Here is a 24,174-nt window from a genome sequence, read left to right as displayed (position 1 = left end):
AAGGGTGGGTTATCTGCTCCACCACTTATTGAATGCTGAATTGAGAGTGCACACTAACTTCAAATTCCACTCAGCTCTAAAGATTACTATGTGGCCTTCAACCACTCTGTCTGACCTACTTCCCATACCTAGAATGCTTGGATCCTGGAAATCTGCCTTCAGTTCCAACTTCTGCCATTGACTGTGTGTGTGGCCTTAGTTCCCTATCCACTCAAGCAAAAAGGAATACTGATTTACTGAATACTGCATACGCAAGCTTGCAAAGTGCTTTATTACATGATATAAACTGAGTAGGACAGAATTGCAGAGGTACAGGCTATAGGTAGAGGATTCCATTTTTTAATTATCCCCAAGTTAAATTCCTTGCAAATACTTGATGGCTCCTTGTCTACAGAGAGTGGTTCAGACATGCAGGTGCTGCCACACTCCATCTGCTAGGATATAGGTTATTTTGAAGAAACAGTTGGTGAGGAGCTGGTCTAGAAGATAGCTTGATCCTCTTTTTGCAACCCTTTGAATGAAAAAGGATGGGCGGCTGCTTGGATCAAGGCAACAGAGCTTGTTCTATCATCTCATTCTCGCTTAATGTGTAGACCAGGCTTGAATTAACTGAGGCCGACAGGCTGGGTCTAACATATGCAGCAGAAAGAATTCACTGAATGGTGAGTTAGGGCAGACTGTACCACTTTGGACTACAGGTGAAAACTGCTGCTTTTTAATATTTCATGTAAAGAATTCATTGCAAACAGGAAACTAGGCAAAGGATTAGGCTAGTTTTCTACTAGCATGGTATTAATATAGAAGAGCATAAAAATATCTCACACCTGCAGACTGAAGTTGTGCAATTCAAACTGGAGAAGCAGCAGGAAGAAGTACTTAACTTACCTTCCAATCCTCCACTCCAAAACACTCAAGTGGTGGTTTTTACTTCTGCAGGATTCCAAAAATGGTGGCTCAATTATGCACACTGTGCAGGTACCCCCTTGCTCTTCATGGGGCAGTTAAGTAAGTGCTTAACTCCCCTACCAACATTAATGGTATGTACAAACACTTAATTTTGGCTGTACTGTGCCCTGTATTGTGTTTGGCTACAATAAAGTGAAGGACAAGAAACAAAATTTTTCACACAGAAAACAAGTTGCTATTTGTCTATTTTCAGTCTATGATGAGAGTTATCCAAAATGTGCAAACACATAACATTAGTGGATAGATAAAATGTGAAGCCAAAAGCATAGTAGGTGTTCACAGTCTATTTAATAGTGGGACATGGATATAATTACTACACAGTTTTCTAGAACACATATTTTGATAGAAGCAATTACTGTTGGAGGGATTTGGTTTTCTGTAGTCTATATTTCAAGATTTATTCTGCCAATTTAAGTAAGCAATATCAAGTTCTGCTAGCTGGTCTGGTGGTCTTTTGCTCAAATTATTTTCCTAAAATGCTCAAAGCATTAGCCAAAAAAACCAAAACCAAACCAAAAAAAGCCTGTCTGACTTATTTCAGACTCCAAGGCTTGCTGGACTTAAAAAAATAACAGGAACAAGCAATTAGTTTACAATGACAAGTGTGATTTTGTCTGATAAAACTATTATGCTGATATAATAAAATATTTAAACAATGATCAATTTTAATGCTTTATTCGTTGATTAAAAGAATATACATTTAACATAAACCATACAACATCAGTCATCAAGTCAAACACTCAGCTGGTTTCCTTACATTTTCTGTCAGGATTTACTTTAGTCTGATCACATTTATAAGATAAAATCTCACCACATCTGGCATATACACACACTGTGCCAGTGGATTCACTCTACTGATGTACATATAAAATCCGCATGGTATGTGCTCACTGGAGACAAAACAGCGCACACCTGTCAAAAGGTCATTTTAATATAAGATGGTAAAACCATTTGTAAAACACATATAAACTTTTCCATAAATAGAATCATATCTGGACATCTGTTGCATAAATTGTGTTTTCCAAAGCTTACGATATGGCAGCCAGGTCTCAGCACTGCTGGGCACCCACGTTGGCCACTTACTTTATTATTGCAGACTGTCCTTTAACATTAAATGCACAACATTCGTACCACTTAAAACTTGGGTCAGGTGGAAGTCTCACAGAGACCACGTCTGTACCGCGGTTGCCCTGAAACAGTTTAAATCGGCTTTTAAAGCCTCTCAGATATAACAAGATTTTAAAACATACTTCATGGAATGTTCTTCATGCATCATAGCAGCTCATACCTGTGATAGAACAAGGTTGGTTTTCCTTTCCTTCCTTTACATTCACTATTCACAGTGAAACAGGTGCATGTTTAAGAGTTCTGAGGTTGCTGACTGAGCCACAGCACAGCTGTGTACCACAGGTCGAAATTCGACCTTATATATTACAATCTAGCAGTATCTGGCTGGCCAGAAATTGGCCTGCCCCTGCCAGCATGTGGGCACTTCTTCGTTTTAATCTATTCTTTGGCAGCTGACACAGGCGCTGACAGAGAAAATCCAGTGACTTAGTTGCTAGGGATTTCACGACTAATGTTTGTTTGCAAGCAAAGTAGACTTATAAATTTATATCTAAATTGTTATGGTTTTACCCCATCGGAGTGTATAGACTTAACATTTCCTTTTAAATCTGGGCCCAAAGCTAACTTGTACGGAGAAGCTGACAGACCACGAGAGAAAGAAGCTACAATTCATTTACAATGAAACTACAACTTATAGCTTTCAGTGTCTGGTAAACATCTGAAGAAGCTACACAGTGCAAGAGACTACAGCTTCATATTTAAGGAGGAGATTGCAGAGTGGCAATATTTCATGCTTCAGATATTGTACGTGAAATGAAAGCAAAGGTTTACAGTAAATGGTATTGGATAGTCCTGATTTCTTTTTAAAAGCCTAAGTAGCATGCTACCAGATTACATGACAATGACTGCATTCAAATCCACTGGGCTATGGATAGTAAAAATATTTTTGGCTCCTGAGCACAAGAACTCCGACAATAGTAAAATCAGTGAAGTTGCAGAGTTACTCAGTACAAAACGAAAGTTAGCCGGCAACCTCAGATAACCTTCAGCCACATCTGAGTTTTGCTTTTTGTTTTTAAAGACAAGTCCATTAACCGTGAAAGCCCTAAATGTTGCCACTTTCAGCTTCTAAACCAATACCCGACTACGTTCTTTGATCAAGAAGTAGAATATACATATATAATTCTATATAGCTAATACTGATTAAACACAGCACAAGAGGGGTTAATTCACACTACTGAAAAACATAATAGGACCCTACTTGCATATGTAACCACAGGAACTGTAAATAAGGAGAGCTAAATGCCTTCACTGAAGCTTTGCATTTCTCTGTAAAAATGACGAGTTGGTTCAGTAAAGACATTGAGTAATTCTATGTCCATGACTGCATGCCAAGGTCGACCCAATCCAAGGGATACCTGCTCAATGAGATTATGTACTGGATCCACATCCTGATCAGCCAGTTCACCTTGGTCAAAATCAATGCTTTCTTCTGTGACTTCAAGTACTTTCAAATCAGAGCCACGAAGACGAGCAATTGCAATCAGGTTGTGAGCCCAAACTGTATAACCTGAAACATAAAACCAGCCATTATTATTTTACTTCAGACATTTCCCCCAGTCCCTCTCCACCCCAAAGATATCTGAAATATCTGACCACGGCAAAGGTAATGCCTCCCTATTTAGCTCCACTTTCCATCTAGCAGTTTTCTTGAAAACTGATTGGTTTGCATCCTTGGCTCAAAAATTATCAAATGTCCTAAATGAACAGTGGAGTTGCTTCTTTTTCCTTCCTCTATATTGCTGGGTATTTGAGGAAGGAACTATCTCATAGGATATATTTGCATAAGAGCTTTAGATAAAAGTAACCAGGGATCATAAATCATATACAGAGAGGTACATCTGTGAAGAAATCAGTAATGCATAACTGAAGTAATGACAATAACAAACAGTACTGGAAGCGATATTCCTTTCTTCTAGTTACACTTACTTTATGCATCTGTGAAAGTCTGGGGTGCAGAATGTAATAATGTATTTTGGATTCTTTTCCCACATGGAAAAACACCATAGACGAGAGATAAAATCTGTATCTACTTGTGCATCCATATACATATCAATATACAGGTTTCTTAACTACCAATATTTTTGCCTACCATGGACTGCTAGAAGAGAAAGCTTTGTGCACCTCCAGGCCAACAAAACCAACGGGTCTTCGGTCCGGTTGTCGCTGAGATCTGGGAAGCCAGACATATCTATCACATCATTCATTAGTATGAAGTGAGTGAGAAACTTATCATACTGCCTAGATATGAGATCAACAACCGCTCCTGAAACACAAGCGATGTAGCTGTCAAAGTGAATCCTCTCCAGTGGGATACTGGGTTTAAGAATCCTTAACATGTCATCACTCTTGATATCAAAAGCCATTACATAGACCCGAAGATTAGTGCTGTTGCGCATCAGTGCCTTCCAATCCTCATCTTCTGGCATGTTTTCCAATGACTTGTGCATTACAGATGTATTGTGGACCAGAAGAGACAGTCGATGCAAAGGCACATGGTTACTATCAGCCAAGACTCTTGCCATTTCTGCTGTAAAGTCACAGAAATCTAAGGCGAGTGAGCGAAGACTGACAAAGCGCTCCAATTCAACTGCAGTGATAAGAGTAGTATTACCAGGGATGTGGATGTCCAGTAAACTCAGGTGTTCCATGGTGTTGGCAATGGGATTTGAGAGAGATGACAATGATGTGGGAGTTACGATTTGTAGCATAAACCCACATGACAGCCATTTCAATTGCCGGCTGTTACCCAATATTTCTTCAAACAGCTGCTGGATTCTGCAAGAAGAAACACAAGCAACACAAATACAATTTCAAATGCAATAGACATTGTTCAGAGCCCAGAACAGTAGATAAGTAAGCCGTTTATAAGCACTGTACTGTAATTTAGCACAAATTTCACACCTATGAAACTCAAATTATGTGAAACTAGTTGGGGGCAAGGGATGAACATATACTCGTATGAATATATTCATAGCATTTGCAGAAGAGTTGCTCTTGGTTTGGAAGTTATATTATCTTCCTTACCTATTAGTTTTTAAACAAATATATCAGAAAATCCATTTTGGAGCTCTGTCTGTATGATAACTTGTAGTTTATTTTATTGTCACTATTTTGCTGTTAGAAATCCCAGGAAGAGCTCCACAGGAGACTCAACAATGTTTGCATCCATTCCCTGTATCACCATTTTGTGTATTGATCAGTGTTACTCCAAAATAAAAAATTAAGGTTGATTCACACATGCATGTGTGTATCACATGGTTTCATCATTGGACTTGCCACTCAATTTGGACCTAAATGAGCAAGATGATATTTAGTGATACAAAAGCTAGATGTGGTTTTTGTTCTGTGATAGCTACTTCTCAGATGCAAGTCATGACTGAATAATCCAATCAAAGTGATGAACATACATGTGTGAACTCATGTTCATACTGTCCGATAAGGAAGGTTTATTTATTCTTCCATCATGCAACTCAACGTGGTGTACATGGAGTTCTCAAGCAGTCATCCATCCAGGCACTGCCCTGAGCAAGATCCAAGGCTATACCATGTGCTCTCAGACAATATTCAATCCATGCAAAAAGTAGTACAGATAATGGGCAGCATCCATATTAAGCAATCTGTGAGCATAATTCCTTGCATGAGTGGAGCTGATTATTTCACAAGCAAAAGGAGTTACACTGACAGAATGCTAGTCTGGATGCTGCCCATTGGAATTTTAGTTAGCATGCACACTTTGGATTCATAGTGTGGAAGAGGAGGGAAACATCCAAGTCCTCTACACAAATCCTGTTGGAAAAGTTGCATGCAAGCCCATGAATTACTTAGAACTTAATGAAGAATGAAAATGGCACAGAAGAGAGCAAGCTAGGTAATAAATGCAAATTCAGTCATTACAAATAGTATCTCAAAATTCTTCCATTTCAAAACACTATGGCCATGATTCAGAGGGCTAGAGTTCAGGATTCACACAGTAGTTTTTCAGATCCCTCCCCACAATCCTTTGTGCTTCCACAAAAGTTGCACTTGAAGGTTAGGGGGCCCTCTAGAGTGGCATGAGGGGCTCTTATTAGAAGGCAAAAACCAACTGTCCTCTTGTGCTCAAACTTCTCTTTAGATCACTGCCTTAACACATTGAATGAAAAAGGATTACAAACACTTCTAACTACCCAAGAGCACTCTTTGAGCCCTCTGATCAAGCTATTGCGTCTGAAGTTATGAAGGAGTTACTCAGTATCTGCAGAACAGATATTTTGCAACAAACAGCTTGCTGCAACTTTTTGAATATCTATAGCAGGAACAGTGAGATCTTAAAAGCTACAGTCTATGATAATTTATTACTGGTGATTTAAGTAGACTCAACTATAGCCAAATAACATCAAGAATACTGGCCAATTCTCCGAAACAATTACAGATTCAAGCTGGCACATACCAAACAGGTTTACATTTCTTTGGTAAACTGATCCAACTAGTCATGTGTAGTAACTGGTAGCTTCAGATGCATCCTATTCACATCAAAAGATGCATCTAGCCTCGGCAAAAATCATCATCAGGGGCATAGCAAGGGGAGAGTGGGCCATGTTCAGAAGTGTGGTGGTGGGCCGTGTTGTGTAGTGGTTAGAGTGCTGGGCTAGGACCAGGGAGACCCGAGTTCAAATCCCCATTCAGCCATGACACTAGCTGGGTGACTCTGGGCCAGTCACTTCTCTCTCAGCCTAACCTACTTCACAGGGTTGTTGTGAAAGAGAAACTGAAGTATGTAGTACACCGCTCTGGGCTGCTTGGAGGAAGAGCGGGATATAAAATGTAAAAATAAATAAATAAATCCTCTGTGCCAGTACATGCAATCAGGCGTACACGCACCCCCCACTCACTCCCCCCGGGAGCCCCCTTCCTCTCCCAGGCCGGGGGACCCACTGCTGCCAGCACCAGCCATCTCCTTCGGCCACTCACCCTACCCATCCTCTTTCATTGGCTGGGCTTGAATGCTGGTAAAACATCTTCTAGAGAAATCTAAAAGCATTTGTTTCCTATCTCTTGCAAATGGCTCATTTTTAAACTAACTACTTTCTGGAAAAGTCTTTACTTTTTTGCAAAGCAAACAGTGACAATCAAAAACACAAGAGAAAGACAGATACTTAAAAAAACATGAGTAACTCTGTTTCAATATGGGATACCCAATAGCCTGACAAACACAGACTGATATCCAAAGGATTCTAATTCCACTTGGCCAAAACATTTGTTTAACACAAACTGGATTATAACACACACATCCCATTTCTCTCAGTTACAATGCTGTAATGTGATTATATATATTGAACAACTTACTGCTTAATCTTTTTGCCATCTGGATCCACTTTGCTGAGGTATGTATTCGCTATACTTCCATGTTGTTGTAGAATGCTTATGTCACCAAAGAGACTTAACTTCTGAAGATTCCTGTTTGGAAGAAAAATATTTGATTAAGGCAAGGGAGCACATTAGGAAGTATCTCAGGCTTTGATATTCTTTTAGTAAAGCTATCTAGAAATTGATTAATTCTATTCTGAACATAGAAACAATCCTATCGAATACATGAAGGAACACCACCTCCAGTACTTAAGAGATAGATTTGTCTAGGAAGGAGGCGGAGCATTCCAACCAGGCATTTGAATGACCAAGCTAAAACTTCACAGGACAAATGTTTCAATCTGTCAAATGCAAGAACAGAACCCAACATGTAAAATCAGATGGAATGTAGTGAATGTCTCTCTCAATCATCGATCACAAGTATTCCTTGTGAATATATGTAATTATGGAACATAGAGAAAGATATGCCAGACTATTAACATTATCAAACTGATATATTTGCTGAAGATGCTAGAAAAATCCGACTCTCTACCATCTAGGACCATCTCTCTCTCAGGTGCACCCGTCGCTAATCCCATGTGTGGCAGCTCTCGCAAGAGTTCACGAGCAAGCTGCTGGCAGAGGAAGAGGAAAACGGTACCCCCAGAGGCAAGAAACAAGACAATGGCGAGGGGCAAGATGGCGGGGGAGAAAACGGCGATGATGATGGTGGGGGTAGAAAATGGCAACAGCGGCAGCAGCAGACGGGGGGAAACGGTGGCGGGGCAACTAGAGGCACAGATGCTCTGCGCACGGCCCAGCTAGTATATATATAATTCTCTAAGGTGTACCCGTGGCTAATCCAGTGTGTGGCAGCTCTCGCAAGAGTTCACATGCAGAAGCACCGTGGCAATTGGGCAGTGGGTATTCCATATGCAGATAGGAAGGAGGAACCTATGAGAGCAGAAGCACCATGGTGATTGGGCAGTGGAGATTCCATATGCAGATATGGGGGAGGAGACTGATGGTTAAGGTCAGTTTGAATGCAACTGTTACTGGTCTGAAGAAACAGACAGACAGATGGATAGGATAGTGGGCAGGGGTCTGCGAAGAGAGGGATCGTGAGGGAGGAAAGAGTGAGTGGAGGAGAGAGAAAGAGAAAAAGAAAGGAGGGAAAAGAGAAAGAAGGAAGGGCAAGGGATGGGCCCGAGTCTTTCAGTGGCCTGAGGGGAATGAGTGGCCATGGCGGCGGCAGCAACGGAAGGGTCCAGTCAACCATTGCTGCTGTTTGGGGCTACCAAGGCCATTGGTGAAGGCAGGAAGGCAAGGTATGGGCCCGGGCCTGTCAGTGGCCTGAGGGGAACGAGCGGCCATGGCGCTGGCGGCAACAAGGAAGGGCCCAGTCAATTGCTGCTGCTTCTGTGGGAAGGAGTAGAAGCGGGGCTCGGGTGAGGAGATCACTGGGGATAGGGGGCTGCAGCTTGGCCAAGAGGCGCCAGCAACGTTGCAGCCACGAACAAGAGGGGTGAGGAGGATGGAAGCAATGGGATGGAGGAGGAGGAGGAGCAGTGCGGATCAGGTGAGGGTGGAGAGATCTCTGAGGTGAGGGGAGCAATCAAGTACTAGTGTGCAGATCCTCTGTGCACGTTAAGCTAGTTCCATCTATTCTTCCACAAGTGGCAAGGAGTTTCCTTCCTATGAGTCTGTTCCATTTCCTTCTCCCTCTTACACTGGACAAAACGCTTGAATCTATATTAAAAATTGCAAAGGCTGTCTAATCAGACTTTCCTCTAGTTCAGGTGCGCATTAGGTAGTTCCTGGGCTGCTCAAAGTAGCTATCCAGGCCTTTGGGTTTGCTTCTCCCTCCCTTCCCAATACTGCAAATCTGATTGGCTGACTGAGTGGGAGCATGGTTCTGCCATGTTTAACCTCTCTCTTCAGGTGCTCAAGGTTGCTTTTACTTTCTCTCCCATTAATTTATCTACAGTTTCTTCCACCACAAAGCAAGCAGCCTCTCCTGCTCCCCTTCCATCCTGCAGCAAAATTATCTTGGAATTCATTGGTTTTGATGTTTACATCCCTCAGTCTGTCCATGTAAATTTTTATACAGTACAAGCTGCCATTTTGCAACAGTTCTGCCTCCTCAAGCCACTATTTTGTGCTGGTAACTCCAAAGGTTCTGGTAAAAACAAAACAGAGCTCCCAAAAGCCTTAAGCCTGCCCACCACTGCTCTAGTTCACTTTGGGGATTGATGTTAAAAACTCTGCCCCAACTGGGGCCAGAGGCTGACATTCTGAGTAATACTGCTTGCGCAGAAGGATAAGGAACACACATGCCAATTCCATACTTGAAAGCACTAGGAAGGGGTTTGAAAATAAAACTGCTAATATTATAATGCCCTTATACAAACCTATGGTGCGGCCACACTTGGAGTACTCCATACAGTTCTGGTCACCATATATTAAGAAGGATATTGTCGAACCGGAAAAGGTGCAGAAGAGGGCAACCAAGATGATCAGGGGCCTAGAGCACCTTTCTTATGGGGCAAAGCTACAACACCTGGGGCTATTTAGTTTAGAAAAAAGATGACTGCGGGGAAAAATGACAGAGGTCTATAAAATCATGCATGGTGTGGAGAAAGTGGACAGAGAAAAACACTAGAACCAGGGGTCATCCCATGAAATTGATTGCCAGGAAATCAAGCACCCACAAAAAGAAGTACTTTTTCACACAATTTATGATCAACTTATGGAATCCTCTGCCACAAGATGTGGTGACAGCCAACAGCCTGGATGGCTTTAAGAGGGGTTTAGTTAAATTCATGGAGGAGAGGTCTATCATGGCTACTAGTCTGAGGGCTATAAGCCACCTCTAGCCCCAGGCAAGATGCCTTTAAATACCAGTTGCAGGGTAATAAGAGTAGGAGAGAGAGCATGCCCTCACCTCATCTGTAGGCTTCCCAGAGGCATCTGGTGGGCCACTGTGTGAAACAGGATGCTGGACTAGAAAGGGCTTGGGCCTAATCCAGCAGGGCTTTTCTTGTGTTCTTATGGAGCAGCTGTGGTCCCACTTCAGCAATGTAGGCAGGTGTGTGCATGGGAGGTGCTTTTTTGCTGATCTCTTCCCTCAGAAGCACTCTTTTGAGGGAAGAGTGCCGCCCCATATTATGTTCCTGATGCTTCAGCAAAGTGCTTCTGGGAAAAGGGGAGATCAATGAAAATAGCCTCCCCTCACATGTGATCATATGTGCTTCTGAAGCAGGACCGCAGCCTCTGCAAGAATTCTTCTTTAGCTTGTAAGCCCCTGAAGTTATTCAGGATGTTGACCAACCTTGATACTCCCATCTACTCCATGACAGGGCACAACCGTCTGACTGTGACTAGACAAGCCTAACTGCTGTCCTATTCTGAAGGCTCTGGTTGTTATGATGCTGTTTTCACCAAAGCTGGGACATTCTTGGTAATCTCCATGTTGCATGCAGGCATAAACACAATGCTCTGGCTAATCTTAGCTTTTGAATAAGATTCTCTCTAACACATATTAGATAAACTGAAGACAACTTGCCAGATCTTTACAGAGGATAAAGTAAGAGACCAAAGATAGCAGCTCTTCCCTTGATCATTTTCAATGAAACCAACTGATAACAACTGCTGGAAGGCCATGAAGCTCAATGGAAGAAGGGCATTTTCGGGGAGGAGGAATTTCTAGCTCAAGGCAGTATTTCACATAAAAACTACACTAATGTTCATTGGAAAAGCATATTAAATATGCAGACTTTTGCTTCCTATGTCATTGCAGGATCTCAATCTCCCCTACCTAGCTCTCCTCCAGTAATTTATTTTCTCATTTGAAATCACCTTCTAGTTGTAACTTCACATCTACTATATATTTAATAAAAAGAAAGCTGTTTTGCAAACCAGTTCACAGAAGATTAATCTGACTAGAAGATTAATTTTAACACATATCAATATATTAATTATTGCACATGCCTATGTTAATCTTTTCTGGCATACTGGTGGCTGGGGGGGGGGAGGGAGGAGGGATTCTTCCCACTTACAAAAGGTTTCCTGCCTGATTGCTTGAAGGTAATTCTTACTCTCCCTAAGTAACTAGGCAAGTGGCTAATGACAGACATGAATTTAAATAATGACTCCTGGTCATTAAGTATGACCTAAAATGTAAGCACACTTGACAGCAAGGAAACTATGTTGTAGTTAAGCATGAACTTTAATTCAGCAGATGACATTCATTTAACTAGTATCTACTCAGGAACGGTCATATTTATTATGTATTTACTTGTATGTACTTGACATACATAGATCCAAATGCCATGTACATGTATTACTGCAAATGTATAATAATTCATAGATGTATTTTATACATATACACACCTTATTTATGTGGACATACCTGACGTACATAGATTCAAAGGCCATATACACAGCTATTTTCATGTTCCAAATGTATCAATATTATGTCATTTTTCAGTGTGTACCCCTTTACTGCCAATCTACAACATACACAGGTTGCATTTCAAAGATTTTCTAAGGAGTCAGCATTTTACAGTTTATCTACATGCTCTGCTCACAGAAATCAGGCCACAAATAATGTGAACATATTAATTAGAAGCAGCAGCTAGCACCCAAGAACATCAAGCAGCATCACTATTTTTAGCTTTGCAGCCTGACATTTCTTGCCTCAGGTACTGTAGATGCTAAAAGAACAGCACGGTCATCTCAAAGTTTATTTGCTGTTGCGTAATCTATCCATGTCACATATTTTAGGGTCAAACTAGACGTTGTAAGAGTCCTGCTTGCTGTCTCTTCCTTGTAATATGCAACGAACAGTCTTCAACATGAACCCATAGAGCTATGCTCCCCCTACCTTGTAAGACTATGACAAGTGGTAGAAAGATGCACTGACAGAGCAATGATGCAACATCGCATGTCATTTGCAATATACAATATGATGGGGAGAGAAAGACATGGAGAAGTGGCAACTCAGAGTGTCTTATAAATGTCTAGTTTGGCCCTTAAGGAGCCTAATTATGGTATACATAATTATTTGCATTTTAAAAATAATTCTGATTTAGATGTTAGCAGAAAATATGATCAAAATTTTTAAAGTTTCATTTCACTAATTTCTTTCAAGATCTTGAAAAAAATGGAGAGCTGCAGATTATGTACAGATAATATCTAAAGGCTTGGGGACAAATTTAATTGGTTTAACTGAATATTATTGGTGCTATCTAATCATGTAATATTCTCTTATTATCCTTGATAGTATTAACTATGATCAAACAGTAGGTATTGAAGCTATACCTCAGGTACACTCAAGTACTTATTACTTGTAACAGCTATAAAGGGTTCCCTACCTTTCCTAGTTTTAGCCTGACAAACAAGGAAAGGGGCTTTCCACAAATCTCTGTACTACAGTGATTGTGGAGTTAGAATTTGTTGTCCCTTCCCCATCACACAAACTTCCACTAGAGCTCTATACATTCCAGAATTAAAGAGCAAGTGAACTCTGGTGCAATCAGTTTGGATGAGGGAAGAGTAAGGAGAAAGTACATCCCCACAATTTTCTTTCAACTTACTAGTATGCAAAGAATCCGAAACATACAACCCTGAGGGTCTGCCCAAGTATAGAGCTAAATAGGCCTGTAGGCCTATTTCAAAGGGAACATTTCAAAGGGCACCTGCCTCAGCTATGTAAATGATTTGGAGAGAGACCACTGCTGCCTACACCTTTGCATCTATCCACATTTTCTTTCTTTGTAATTTAATTTTTATTAATTAGCTTTACATGTCTTTCCAAAGAAAAAGAAGATATCAACCAAGCAGTTTCACCAACAAAAAATAGCAATAATGCAGAAGGATGTTAATATTACTGGGAATATGTATCAGATACAAGACAATGGGGGGGGGGAGAATAAAACGGACTATTATTTCAGAGAGAAAGAACATCCTTCCAAAATGCAAAATGTCTTCTAGAACCATGAAAGCTTTATGGATGTTTATGTAGAATATAAGAAAATAGCAATGGTTAATTAAACAATCTGATCTTATTTATTTATTATATCTCTATGTAAACTGCTTTGGAAACTTGTTGAAAAGTGGTATATAAATACTTGTTATCATCAAAAACAAGCAACCAAACATTTATTCAATCCCAGCATTTTGTTCTGCCTTTGGATTGTTAACTTGGCAAAGAGGCACCTTTTAACGCGGTGATTCTCTTTATTTAGCAGGGGGAGAGTAACTGGCCCTATCCACTCCCAGCTCAGTACCTCCAGTGACTGTTGCTGGTGTCTATCTTATGTTTCTTTTTAGATTGTGAGCCCTTTGGGGACAGGGATCCATCTTATCTTATTTATTTATTATTTCTCTATGTAAACCACCTGGAGCCATTTTTGGATGGGTGGTACGGAAATTGAATGAATGAATGAATGAATAAATAAATAAAATTATGCCCCAGGAATACATGCATTACTCACTTCTCACTGTGAAGCAGCAAGATATGTGAGCTATATAAAGGAAAGATGTGCTCTTGAAGCATCTACAGCTTCCATTATAAGAGATGAAATACATGAACCTCTGCCACATGAGATTTCACAGTCAGCAAATGACTAAGGATCCGACACACATATTTAGGGTCAGCAGATCAAACAGTATAGTGAGCCTGGAGCTTAGGAGCCTTCTCCTCCGACTCAACTCACTCACTTGAAACTATTTGCTCGGCACACACCTTTGGCACAGTGCCTAGTGTCCACAACTATTCTTTGCTTTCACCAATTCAGAATCTGAATTGCTGGGGGGTGGAGAGTAGGTAGATTAGATGTTATGGCACAGTGGTATCTAAGCCATAAACTAGATAAATTTCCATTCAGTTCATGCAAAAAACCAAAAAAAAATAAAATCTATTAATAACTAGAAACCAGGAGTTCTCAAGGTGGCGGTGGCAGCTCTATGCAGGAGACAGAGCTAATGAACTTCAGTCTTTCTCAGCCTTATGATACCATAAATACTAAAGTCCCCAAAATTCAAGACACAGCAATTAGGTAGCATCCATTAAGCCAATGTGAGTCAAAGGCATCAATGTTCTATTGTAGGATGTTTGCTCTAGAGTGTATGACGAAGTTTCCAATCTGCATTAGGCTTGTATTTTGCACTTTAGAGCAATTTATGAAACTGCTTAAAGAACTTTGTGTTCCACATTACGTCCTAGATCTTTCAAGAACAATTACTTCTGCCCAGTCTTTTTTATGTGCAGAGCTCAAATGGAGCCATTAAATCCCTGGTCAGCAACTAATTTTTAACAAGGGTCATATTTTCAGCTGATCACAGACTGAAGAGCTTACAACATTGGCTTTGTCACTGCCCCATGTGTACTGAAACAAAGGCAAAGGGCTCATCAGCTCCCTCTCCTCCCGTGTCAACAGCAGATGATGTTCTAGCCATCTCACTATTTCCTTGCTTTGGTTTGTACACAGGCGTAGCAAAATGAGTAACATGGTGGGGTGATGTGCTTTACCAAAGCTCTCTTGTCCTTGGGGATGGCACTGCAGAGCCTTCTGCTTATATCTCAGCTTGAGGGAAAGTGGCTGAACATGCCATCTTAAATGTTGTGTGGGAGGTCCGGCTAAGAGGGGCTATGGAGAGGCCGGACTCCTCATCCTCCGACTTTGGAGGCCGGAATAAGCACCTTGATCTCCAACTGCCTATCTTTACATTAACTTTTTTTTTAAACCCACAATGTGCTATGTTTCCTATTCAAGACAAAATAGATTTTGCTAGAACCACCATCTAATTCATATACATTGCCAAAGTAAGTATTCTTAAGTTGTTTTGATTGTTTTAATGTTGTTTTAGAATATTGTTTTAAAAATTTTAAATTGTTGTGTTTTAAATTTCTTGTTTTTGTTTTTAACTAATGTTTTAATGTTGTTTTTATCTCGTAAAGAGATACAGAGATGTAAGTTTTGGGCGGTATAAAAATATGTAAAATAAATAAATAATGTTCAAGCTGAAGTATTTTGCCCTCTGATCTAATTTACTTTTTCTACTGACTGGAAGAACAAGATGCAACAATGACAAGAATCTAGATAGCAATTTTGTCAGTGCAGTGTTATCGCAGAGCACACAAGTCTGAAGCTAATCAACACCCAAACTGTACATGGATGTGTTGCATAGAAACCACAAAGCACAATTTCTGAATCACATTCAAAGCCATACATCAGAGAGAAAAACTAATCAACTCTAGTCATTGGGAAGCAAGTACACACAGGAGAATATACAAATTAAGTCATCCTAGAAATATAGGTAGGACAACAATAAATACCAATTGTGCAGAAATTCATACAAGCAGGATGGAAAGATGTTAAAAAGCCCTTATTGGTGTGCAGCTTGAAGCCCACATTTTTCTGAACCACCGAAAATATCTACCAATTTGAGGGATATGTATATATTAGTAATGACATAAATATAACAGCTCTCTTATATTCTCAAATGGCAATCTGCCAAGTTTAACTGACATCAACAGTGAAATTAGTTTTTCACAATTTCCTTGGGGAGGAAAACATTTCAATGAGAGCGCAGTAACTGGTTTTTAACCAAGCTTTTCCTGGGAATATAGTAAAAATAAGAAAGTAACATCCTTCTTCCAACAATATTTAATTATTTTGGCAAGACTTCAGCTTTATAAATAAACATTCAAGTGGTATCTACCTAAATCAGGGCTGCACAACTGCAGCCCTTCAGCCCTTTTTGGATTACAACTTCCATAATCCCAAACCACTGGCCAATGGTCAGAGATGAATGGAGCTGTGGACCAACATCTACAGGACGGCCAAAGTTGTGCAGCCCTGATCAAAATGGTGCTTCCCACCAGGACAAGCAACAACTTTGGGTAAGGGTTTTAGTTGCAACTGCAACATGAGGGGAAAGGGTTAACCTGCTACCTCCACACAGATGTCCTGATCTGGATCACCTCCCCGCAACTCCTGCTATTAAAGACAAAAACAAAACACAAGGCGGAAGCACAATGACGTTTTAGGATATTAGCGTCGCATGTTGTTACCATGGTGTAATTGCATTGTGCAATGTGAAGTCCCAGACAAACATGGATCATGGAATGTCTTTGATGTAGCTCTGTCTGCTTTTAGCAGCAAGCCTAGTTCATTCACACTGTGTCATGATGTCACTGTGTTATGTGGGTAGGGCTACAGCCAAGGCTACCATTGTGCTAACTGAGCAGGGGAGGTTTTCTCAAGGGCTGTTAAACAAGATTATTATAAAACAGAATCATCAGCCAGAAGCAATAGGGAACACAAATCAAGTGCTTCTCTTTCCAAGCCTCAGCACGACTGCATTCTCTCAAATTCAATTCTACCACCGAAGGAAGTTACCCCCAATCTCAATCCAGGTTTCTATTAAGAATATGAACAATTTGGATACTGATTGCCAACACAGGAACCTATTTTCACTATAATCTCATTTACAACTGGCTACTTCAGTTGATCTTTCAGGCCTTGCACTCCCATTAAAGGCAGCTTCAATTGAACAAAGGCATCCCAACTGGTAAAACATCGAGGGTTCAGAAGTCAAATCTCGAGAGTCTACTCTGATTTACAAGTTTTCAAGAGATAACTTTAACCCTGCTAACTGAGCAAAGAGGCATCTTTGAAGTTATGACTCACCTATATTTAAGCAAGGGGAGCACAACTGTCCCTATCTAATCCAGCACAGCATCCCTCCAGTGACTGTTGCTGATGTATACTTTGTGTTTCTTTTTAGATTATGAGACAGGAAACCATTTTATTTCTTTTTCTATGGAAACTGCTTTGAGGTTTATTTGGTTTTTACACTGAAAAGCAGTATATAAATAATTGTGATAATTTTAGAATTTTTATCACAGTTTGTAACATAGCTGGGAAGAAAGAAAAACTGACACCAGAAATAGTAATTAGTTTTTCAGTGTTCTAAATTCAGTGTTCTAGCAGCAGATTCAGCCAGGTTACCATCAGCCGGAAAATACAATCTCTATTTTTCTCTCTCCACTCCATGCTTGCTGAAGAATGTTTAGCTTGCAAACTATTTTAAAGAATTAATCAGTGCAATAAAAATGTAATTTTATTTGAAATCAGTCGGGAGTGGGGGCATAGGGAATAGAGCCAACATTCTGATCCAATACATCTGGTGATATGGAAATTTTCCACACTGCTGAAACATTTTTAAAGAAATCCCTCTACAATAAGCAATTGTTATTAGGCTTAACAGTCAATGTGCTTCCAGTGTGCCCTTTTTGTTCTCAGAGTTCCATGATAGAAATAAATGTCTTATCTTCACTTCAGAGGTCTACTGACTGACTGCACAGTGCTGAACATGTTAATGCCTGTTCAACCATCTTTCCTAGTGTACTCAGTTTTGTTAGATAGGCAGGCACTCAAAGGTAACATCACTACGTAATTCCTCTTGTATAAGTCAAGACCAGGCATATTTCTCTAGAAATCACTCATGACATGCAGATAATCAGCAGGCAGTTGCCAATGGAGAAAAAGAAAGTGAAGCAAAAGGAAGATCTACGTTAGCATCCATATTTCAGAGCTTATGCAGTTGAAATTCAGAATATCAGTAAAATGGCCCAAAGTTATCATTCACTATTTCTCAGTCACACATACACAACAAATTAGAATAGTTTTTCAGCTGTGAAGAATACAATCATGCAGAACCAAAGAGGTTCTATCCAGTATCTTCTCACCTACAAATATGAAAAAAATAAAATAGAAAAGCTTTTTCAAAGTTTTGTTTTCTAGCACCAAATCTTAAACATATTGACATGAAAGACAGACTCTGTGTCAGTTCATAAATAGCAGCAAATCATGGTTTGCCACTACAGCAATAAATTCTGTGCCAGCACACACGTTCCTGCCCTCACAGAAACCCTGTGGGTGACAATACAAGGCCTGAAAGGGAATGTGCTACTGGGGACGTGCTATCGCCCTCCGGATCAATACGCTGACAGTGACTGGGAGTTTCAGGAAGAAATTAGGGAGGCTTCAAGGAGAGGCAGGGCAGTAATAATGGGTGACTTCACACAAAGACTGGGTAAATTCACAGTCAGGTAATGAAAAAGAGTTCAAATTTCCAGATACGCTGAATGACTGTGCCCTACAAGAGTTGGTCTTGGAACCAACCAGAGAGAAGGCGACCTTGGACGTAATCTTGAGTGGCACCAAGGACCTGGTGCGTGATGACAGCGTCATCGACCCTTTAGGGAACAGTGACCTTAGTGAGATCAAATTCAGCATACATGTGGGGAGAGAATCACCAAAGAAGTCTAACACAGACACTTTGAATTTCAGATGAGGAAACTTCTCCAAAATGAGGAGTATGGTGAAAAGAAAACAACTATACATTGATGGGATCTGAGCTGTTGGTGACTGTCCAGGAGAGGGATCTTGGGGTCGTGGTGGACAGCTCGTTGAAAGTGTTGACTCAATGTGCAGCAGCTGTGAAAAAGGCCAATTTCATGCTAGGGATCATTAGGAAGGGGACTGAAAAACTATGGTGCGGCCACACCTGGAGTACTGTGTACAATTCTGGTCACCACATCTAAACAAGGTCATTGTAGAACTGGAAAGGTGCAGAAGAACCAAGATGATCAGGGGCCTAGAGCAGCTTTCTTATGAGGCAAGGCTACAACACCTGGGGCTTTTTCGTTTAGAAAAAAAGGCGACTGCGGGGAGACATGATAGAGGTCTATAAAATCATGTAAGGAGTGGAGAAAGTGGATAGAGAGAAATTCTTCTCCCTCTCCCATAACACTAGAACTAGGGGTCATCCCATGAAATCGATTGCCGGGAAGTTTAGGACCAGCAAACGGAAGTATTTTTTCACACAACGCATAATCAACTTGTGGAATTCTCTGACACAAGATGTGGTGACAGCCAACAACCTGGATGGCTTTAGCAGAAGCCATAGTTTGCTGGTTTGGATGCTACAGCAAATTAAGATATGTCCCAAATCTGGAAGTACTGATTAAGTGGAGTGCATGTGCTTGGACATCTAATGCCAATTCATGGTTTGGCATTACATGTGGGCTAACTCATTGTTTGAGCAAGATTTACTTTTGAGTAACAGTACTTAGAATTGCATTGTTATCCCAATCCAGCATGGAGGTTCACACATGGAAACAGGCTTTCCTGTACAGTCTTTCCTGCTGGGTGAGAATTTACCAAAGAGTTGAAAATTAAGAATCCCTGCCTCAGTGATCTTCACTAACTTTCCAAGGAGCCCTCCCCCCGCTGCCCCACAAAAAAACTTCAATGTGAGAGCTAGGCCTGTGCAAAGCGTCCGCCAAAGCTAAATACTTCACCAACTTCCCTGGCACAGGATGAAGACTAATGTTACCACTGCATTCACTTCTATTCAGTGGTGGGGAGCGCATTTAAGAGAAAAACTGACAGAGCCCTGTCAAGCCCCAGTGCCATCTCGGAAGGCACTCACAGAATGCCAGGAAGTGTAGCCCTCCCCTCGACTTTCTCCATAGATCTCTCCAAGGGGGCTGTGCTAAATAAATCAATGTAACTTCTTGGATGCAACACCTTTAAGAACACAAGAACATAAGAACAGCCCTGCTGGATCAGGCCCATCTAGTCCAGCCTCCTGTTTCACACAGTGGCCCACCAGATGCCACTGGAAGCCCACAGCAGGAGTTGAGGCCATGCCCTCTCTACTGCTGTTACTCCCCTGCAACTGGTACTCAGACGCATCCTGCCTTTGAGGCTGGAGGTGGCCTATAGTCCTCCGACTAGTAGCCATTGATAGAACTCTCCTCCATGAAGTTATCCAAACCCCTCCTAAAACCATCCAGGTTGTTGGCTGTCACCACATCTTGTGGCAGAGAATTCCACAAGTTGATTACGTGTTATATGAAAAAATAATTCTGTTTGCTGGTCCTAAATTTCCCCTGGTTCTAGTGTTATGTGAGAAGGAGAAGAATTTCTCTCTATCCACTTTCTCCATTCCGTACTGTAACCTCAGGAGATTACAAAAGTGAGTCAACATGAGTCTGGAACCAAACAAGGGGAAAGCTGTTTTGAAGGGGTCTAGGGAAGAAAAATGGCCAACCAGGAAAGAGTTAAATATTCTCTAACTCAAAACTGCCCTCTAACCTTGTGGTTTAGTTGCAGGCATTTGCAAGTAACATACACAGTTTGTCCCTCTAGTTAAAGAGTGAGTTACCCTCTTAAGGATTAAGGTTCAATGTTATTGTTTACATAAACATTCTGAAGAAGAAAAAGGATTGCCCCTGCAATCTCAGTCAGTTGCAACAAAATTATTGGTATGAATCTTAAAGAGTACTTTGACTATGATAAAAATGAGGTTATGTAATTTAACAATGAATATGTATTTTACATGGAACATAGGAAGCTGCCATATACTGAGTCAGACCATTGGTCAATCTAGCTCAGTATTGTCTTCACAGACTGGCAGCAGCTTCTCTAAGGTCACAGGCAGGAATCTCTCTCAGCCCTATCTTGGAGAAGCCAGAGAGGGAACATGGAAGCTTCTGCTCTTCCCAGAGCGGCGCCATCCCCTAAGGGGAATATCTTACAGAGATCAAGTTTTCCATTCATATACTTAGCTTAGCCTGCTTAGCTAAGGGGACAAGTCATGCTTGCTACCACAAGACCAGCAATCCTCATGAACACGGCCCTAAGTGGTCAAACACAGGGATGGGTCAAGCACAGACAACACACACTGAACCAGTCCACAACAAGACTGTAGGAACCCCAACTAGTCCTTAAAAGGAGGCAGTACTTACACTCCCCAGATCCTGCAGAAAAGGGAAAAGTCTAACTCCACAAATTCTTCTATTTTCCTCAAACATGTAGGCAGTGATGTGAATGGTCAGCAAAGAGCTGGGGACATTAAGCTATCTCTGAGCACCGATTCAGGCTCCTAATCTGAGGAGATTGGCCAGAAAACACTGCTAAAGTCCACCTTCCCCAGGGGTTTGGGCAGCCCATTAGCTAGCCCACCACACTCTTGTTGGAGCTTCTTCCTCAACCTATACCATTACTTGTATCCTGCCATTCTTCTCTCTCTCTCTCTCTCTCTGGTTCTTGACATATTTCTTTCATGGGCTCACTACATATTGGAAAAACTGCTTGCAGAAAGCACCTGCCTTTTCCAGAAGTGTTAAGATACACAAAAAATAGGTAGGGACAAAAAGATCCTAACAGCAAGTCACCTACTGAGTTCAGTGCTGTGGTGAGATGTGAACATTTTTGAATCACAACTCACACACTTCTAGTGGCTGTCTATCCACATGACCTCATATGGTGTACTGTAGTGTACTAAGAGAGAGATACACTAACTGGTGTACTGTAGTGACTAAGAGAGAGAGCACTATAGGAAAAATGCTATTGTGCTAATGCACATAAAGTGCTTTGAAACACTTGGAATGCACTATACAAAATGCTTAGTAATTGTATGACCTTCCCGCTCACCATAAGATTATTTGTTTTCTGTCATATTGTATTAGACATTCACTGGCATTCTAGTCTTGGAGCTGTCTCATCATCTGTGCAGATCACCAGCCAACCTGGTGTTTAAAATATTGACTTTTGACATTCTGAACATGTAAGAACACAGAGTGAATATTTGGATCTTTTCAGTGAGGGGACTACAAGGATATTTTCAGTGAGGGGACTAAAAACACACAATGGCAAGGCAACATACAGATTTGGTTGTGCACTATAACTTGCTAGAAGTTATAAGAACTCAACAGAGTTATAAGAACTCAGCTGGGTGCTGCAAAATACATCTCCTGTACACTGGTATATATTTCCAGCTGTGGCAGTTTCATACTCTGAAGTTTGCCTTCTAATAGAGCATAACAGCAGACATTTTTTACTCTCCAAGCAGGGAAATTACTTAAGACATACAAATTCCAAAAAACTCTATTGTGTAGAACTGGCTGGAGGAAAGAATGGAGAGGAGGAAGAGTGTACAATCTCTTATTGAAGTGGACATTTCATTCTGCAGTGAAGCGGAGAGAAACAAGAGTAACAGCACAGGAGTAAACAAAAATATATGTAAACAGCCCTTGAGCATTAACTGCTCAAGGTTTCTTTATTACATGACCTTGAAAGAGTAGGAATGTACCTCTTTGGAATCCTGAGGGGGACTGTAGCGTTAAAGGCTTAGAAGTGCAACATACATGGCTACCTGAAGTTATAAACTCTTTGCCATATGAAAGCTTGTGCTAGATTCAGTGGGAAGAAAAAGATCTTGCCATTTGGATAGGCTGACAGCTCTTTCTTTAAAAGATATGTTATTTAAGCTAAGTTACCCTCAGTTGTAACAGGTCATAATAGAACATTTACTGGATTTCCCAAATCCCTGTTTTCAGAACATGGTGTCTTGGAAAAGATACCAAAACTGGAGTACCTCCCATTTTGGAAGACTTTATTCTACTAGTTCCTTTCCCTACTAAAAGGTTGCTATAGGCACTTTGTAGTGCACATTTTAAACACTAAACATTCACTAATTGTCAGACTAGAAGTAAAAAAGCAATTGGTAGGCTTTTGTTCTAACATCTGACAAGGGTATCATGAATGAATCAAAACAGGAGCACCTAGCAACTATAACTCAGTACTGTGTCCAAGAGTCTGTCACTCCTAGAAGATGCCCCAGGGGACAGAGAAGGTTTTGCTACAATACTTGCAGTGCCCTGGGAAGCTCAGGCTGCCTGTGTAGCAAGCATCGCTTTTCAACAGGGATCTTTCCCACTGCAGCGCTTGTTAACCGAGTACGTGTGTACGTGTGTTCTCTTTAGTCTCACGGTTTCATAAGATTTCCCTCGACTCCCCCCTCCCGCACCGGCAGGGTTCCTGCGCCTTTAAATGCTGCATGAGCAAGCAGAAATTCAACAGGTGGAGCTTCCCCACTAAGACCGCACTCTGCCGGTGGAACTTCTCCCACTCCTGCAGCCGGGAATCAGCAGAGAAATCTCGCAGGGAAGGCTTAGCAACCCTACACGTCCCCCCCGCCCCGCTCCGTGCAGCCCCGTCGTCTCTTCCTCCTACCTGTTGTTGCGGACGCTGCTCAACACACAGAGCACGAGCTCCAGGTAGGTCCTCAGCAGTTCCAGCCAGCGAGGGCACAGCGGGGCTTCCCCCTCCGCCGCTGCCGCCACCGCCGCGTCGTCGCAGACCCCGCTGGCGCCTCCTCCGCCGCCGCCGGCTCCGCCGCTGGGGTAGTTGTCGGCGGCGAACTGGACGCGGAGCTCGCGCACGAACCAGCCGCACTTGCGCATGAGGAAGTCGAGGCGCGGGCGCTCGGCCGGGCAGACGCGCAGGCTGAGGCGCAGCCGGGGCCAGAGGGCCGGGTAGAAGAGGCACTCGCGCCAGTGCGAGCAGGCGGCCGAGGCCCGAAGCCGGTCCGGGGCCGCCAGGAACGAGAAGATGTGGACCACCAGCTCGCTGGGCAGGGAGCCGGCACCCACCGACCCCCCGCACACCGACGACATCGCCGGCCCAGCAGCCGCCGGCGGCCGCAGCCCCGAGCCCGGCCCCGGCCTCCTCTCCGGCTCCTGCGACAAAAACAACAACATCAATGACAAGGCGGAGGGAGGTGGGGCGCGACCGGACGGGGACTCTGCTACTGTCGGAGCCAACCACCGCTCGCGGCCGCAGGGGGAGCGCGGGACGTACCATTGGGCTCCGGGGGTGGGAGGCGGGA

The 24,174-nt window shown here is 42.0% G+C and overlaps 1 protein-coding gene across 1 annotated transcript; it reads right to left on the bottom strand.

Annotated features, from left to right (window-relative positions):
* Positions 1-1,235: 1,235 nt before the first annotated feature.
* Positions 1,236-24,149, bottom strand: FBXO33 (F-box protein 33). The gene is given in 5 exon segments (XM_053286555.1): positions 1,236-3,604; positions 4,187-4,872; positions 7,423-7,533; positions 23,520-24,100; positions 24,102-24,149. Coding segments are annotated over 5 exon segments (1,698 nt in total). The 3' UTR covers positions 1,236-3,332.
* Positions 24,150-24,174: the final 25 nt, after the last annotated feature.

This window comes from Hemicordylus capensis, chromosome 1 (genome assembly GCF_027244095.1).
Source record: "Hemicordylus capensis ecotype Gifberg chromosome 1, rHemCap1.1.pri, whole genome shotgun sequence".
Classification (NCBI taxonomy): Eukaryota; Metazoa; Chordata; class Lepidosauria; order Squamata; family Cordylidae; genus Hemicordylus; species Hemicordylus capensis.
This window is presented reverse-complemented; position numbering and strand designations above follow the sequence as displayed.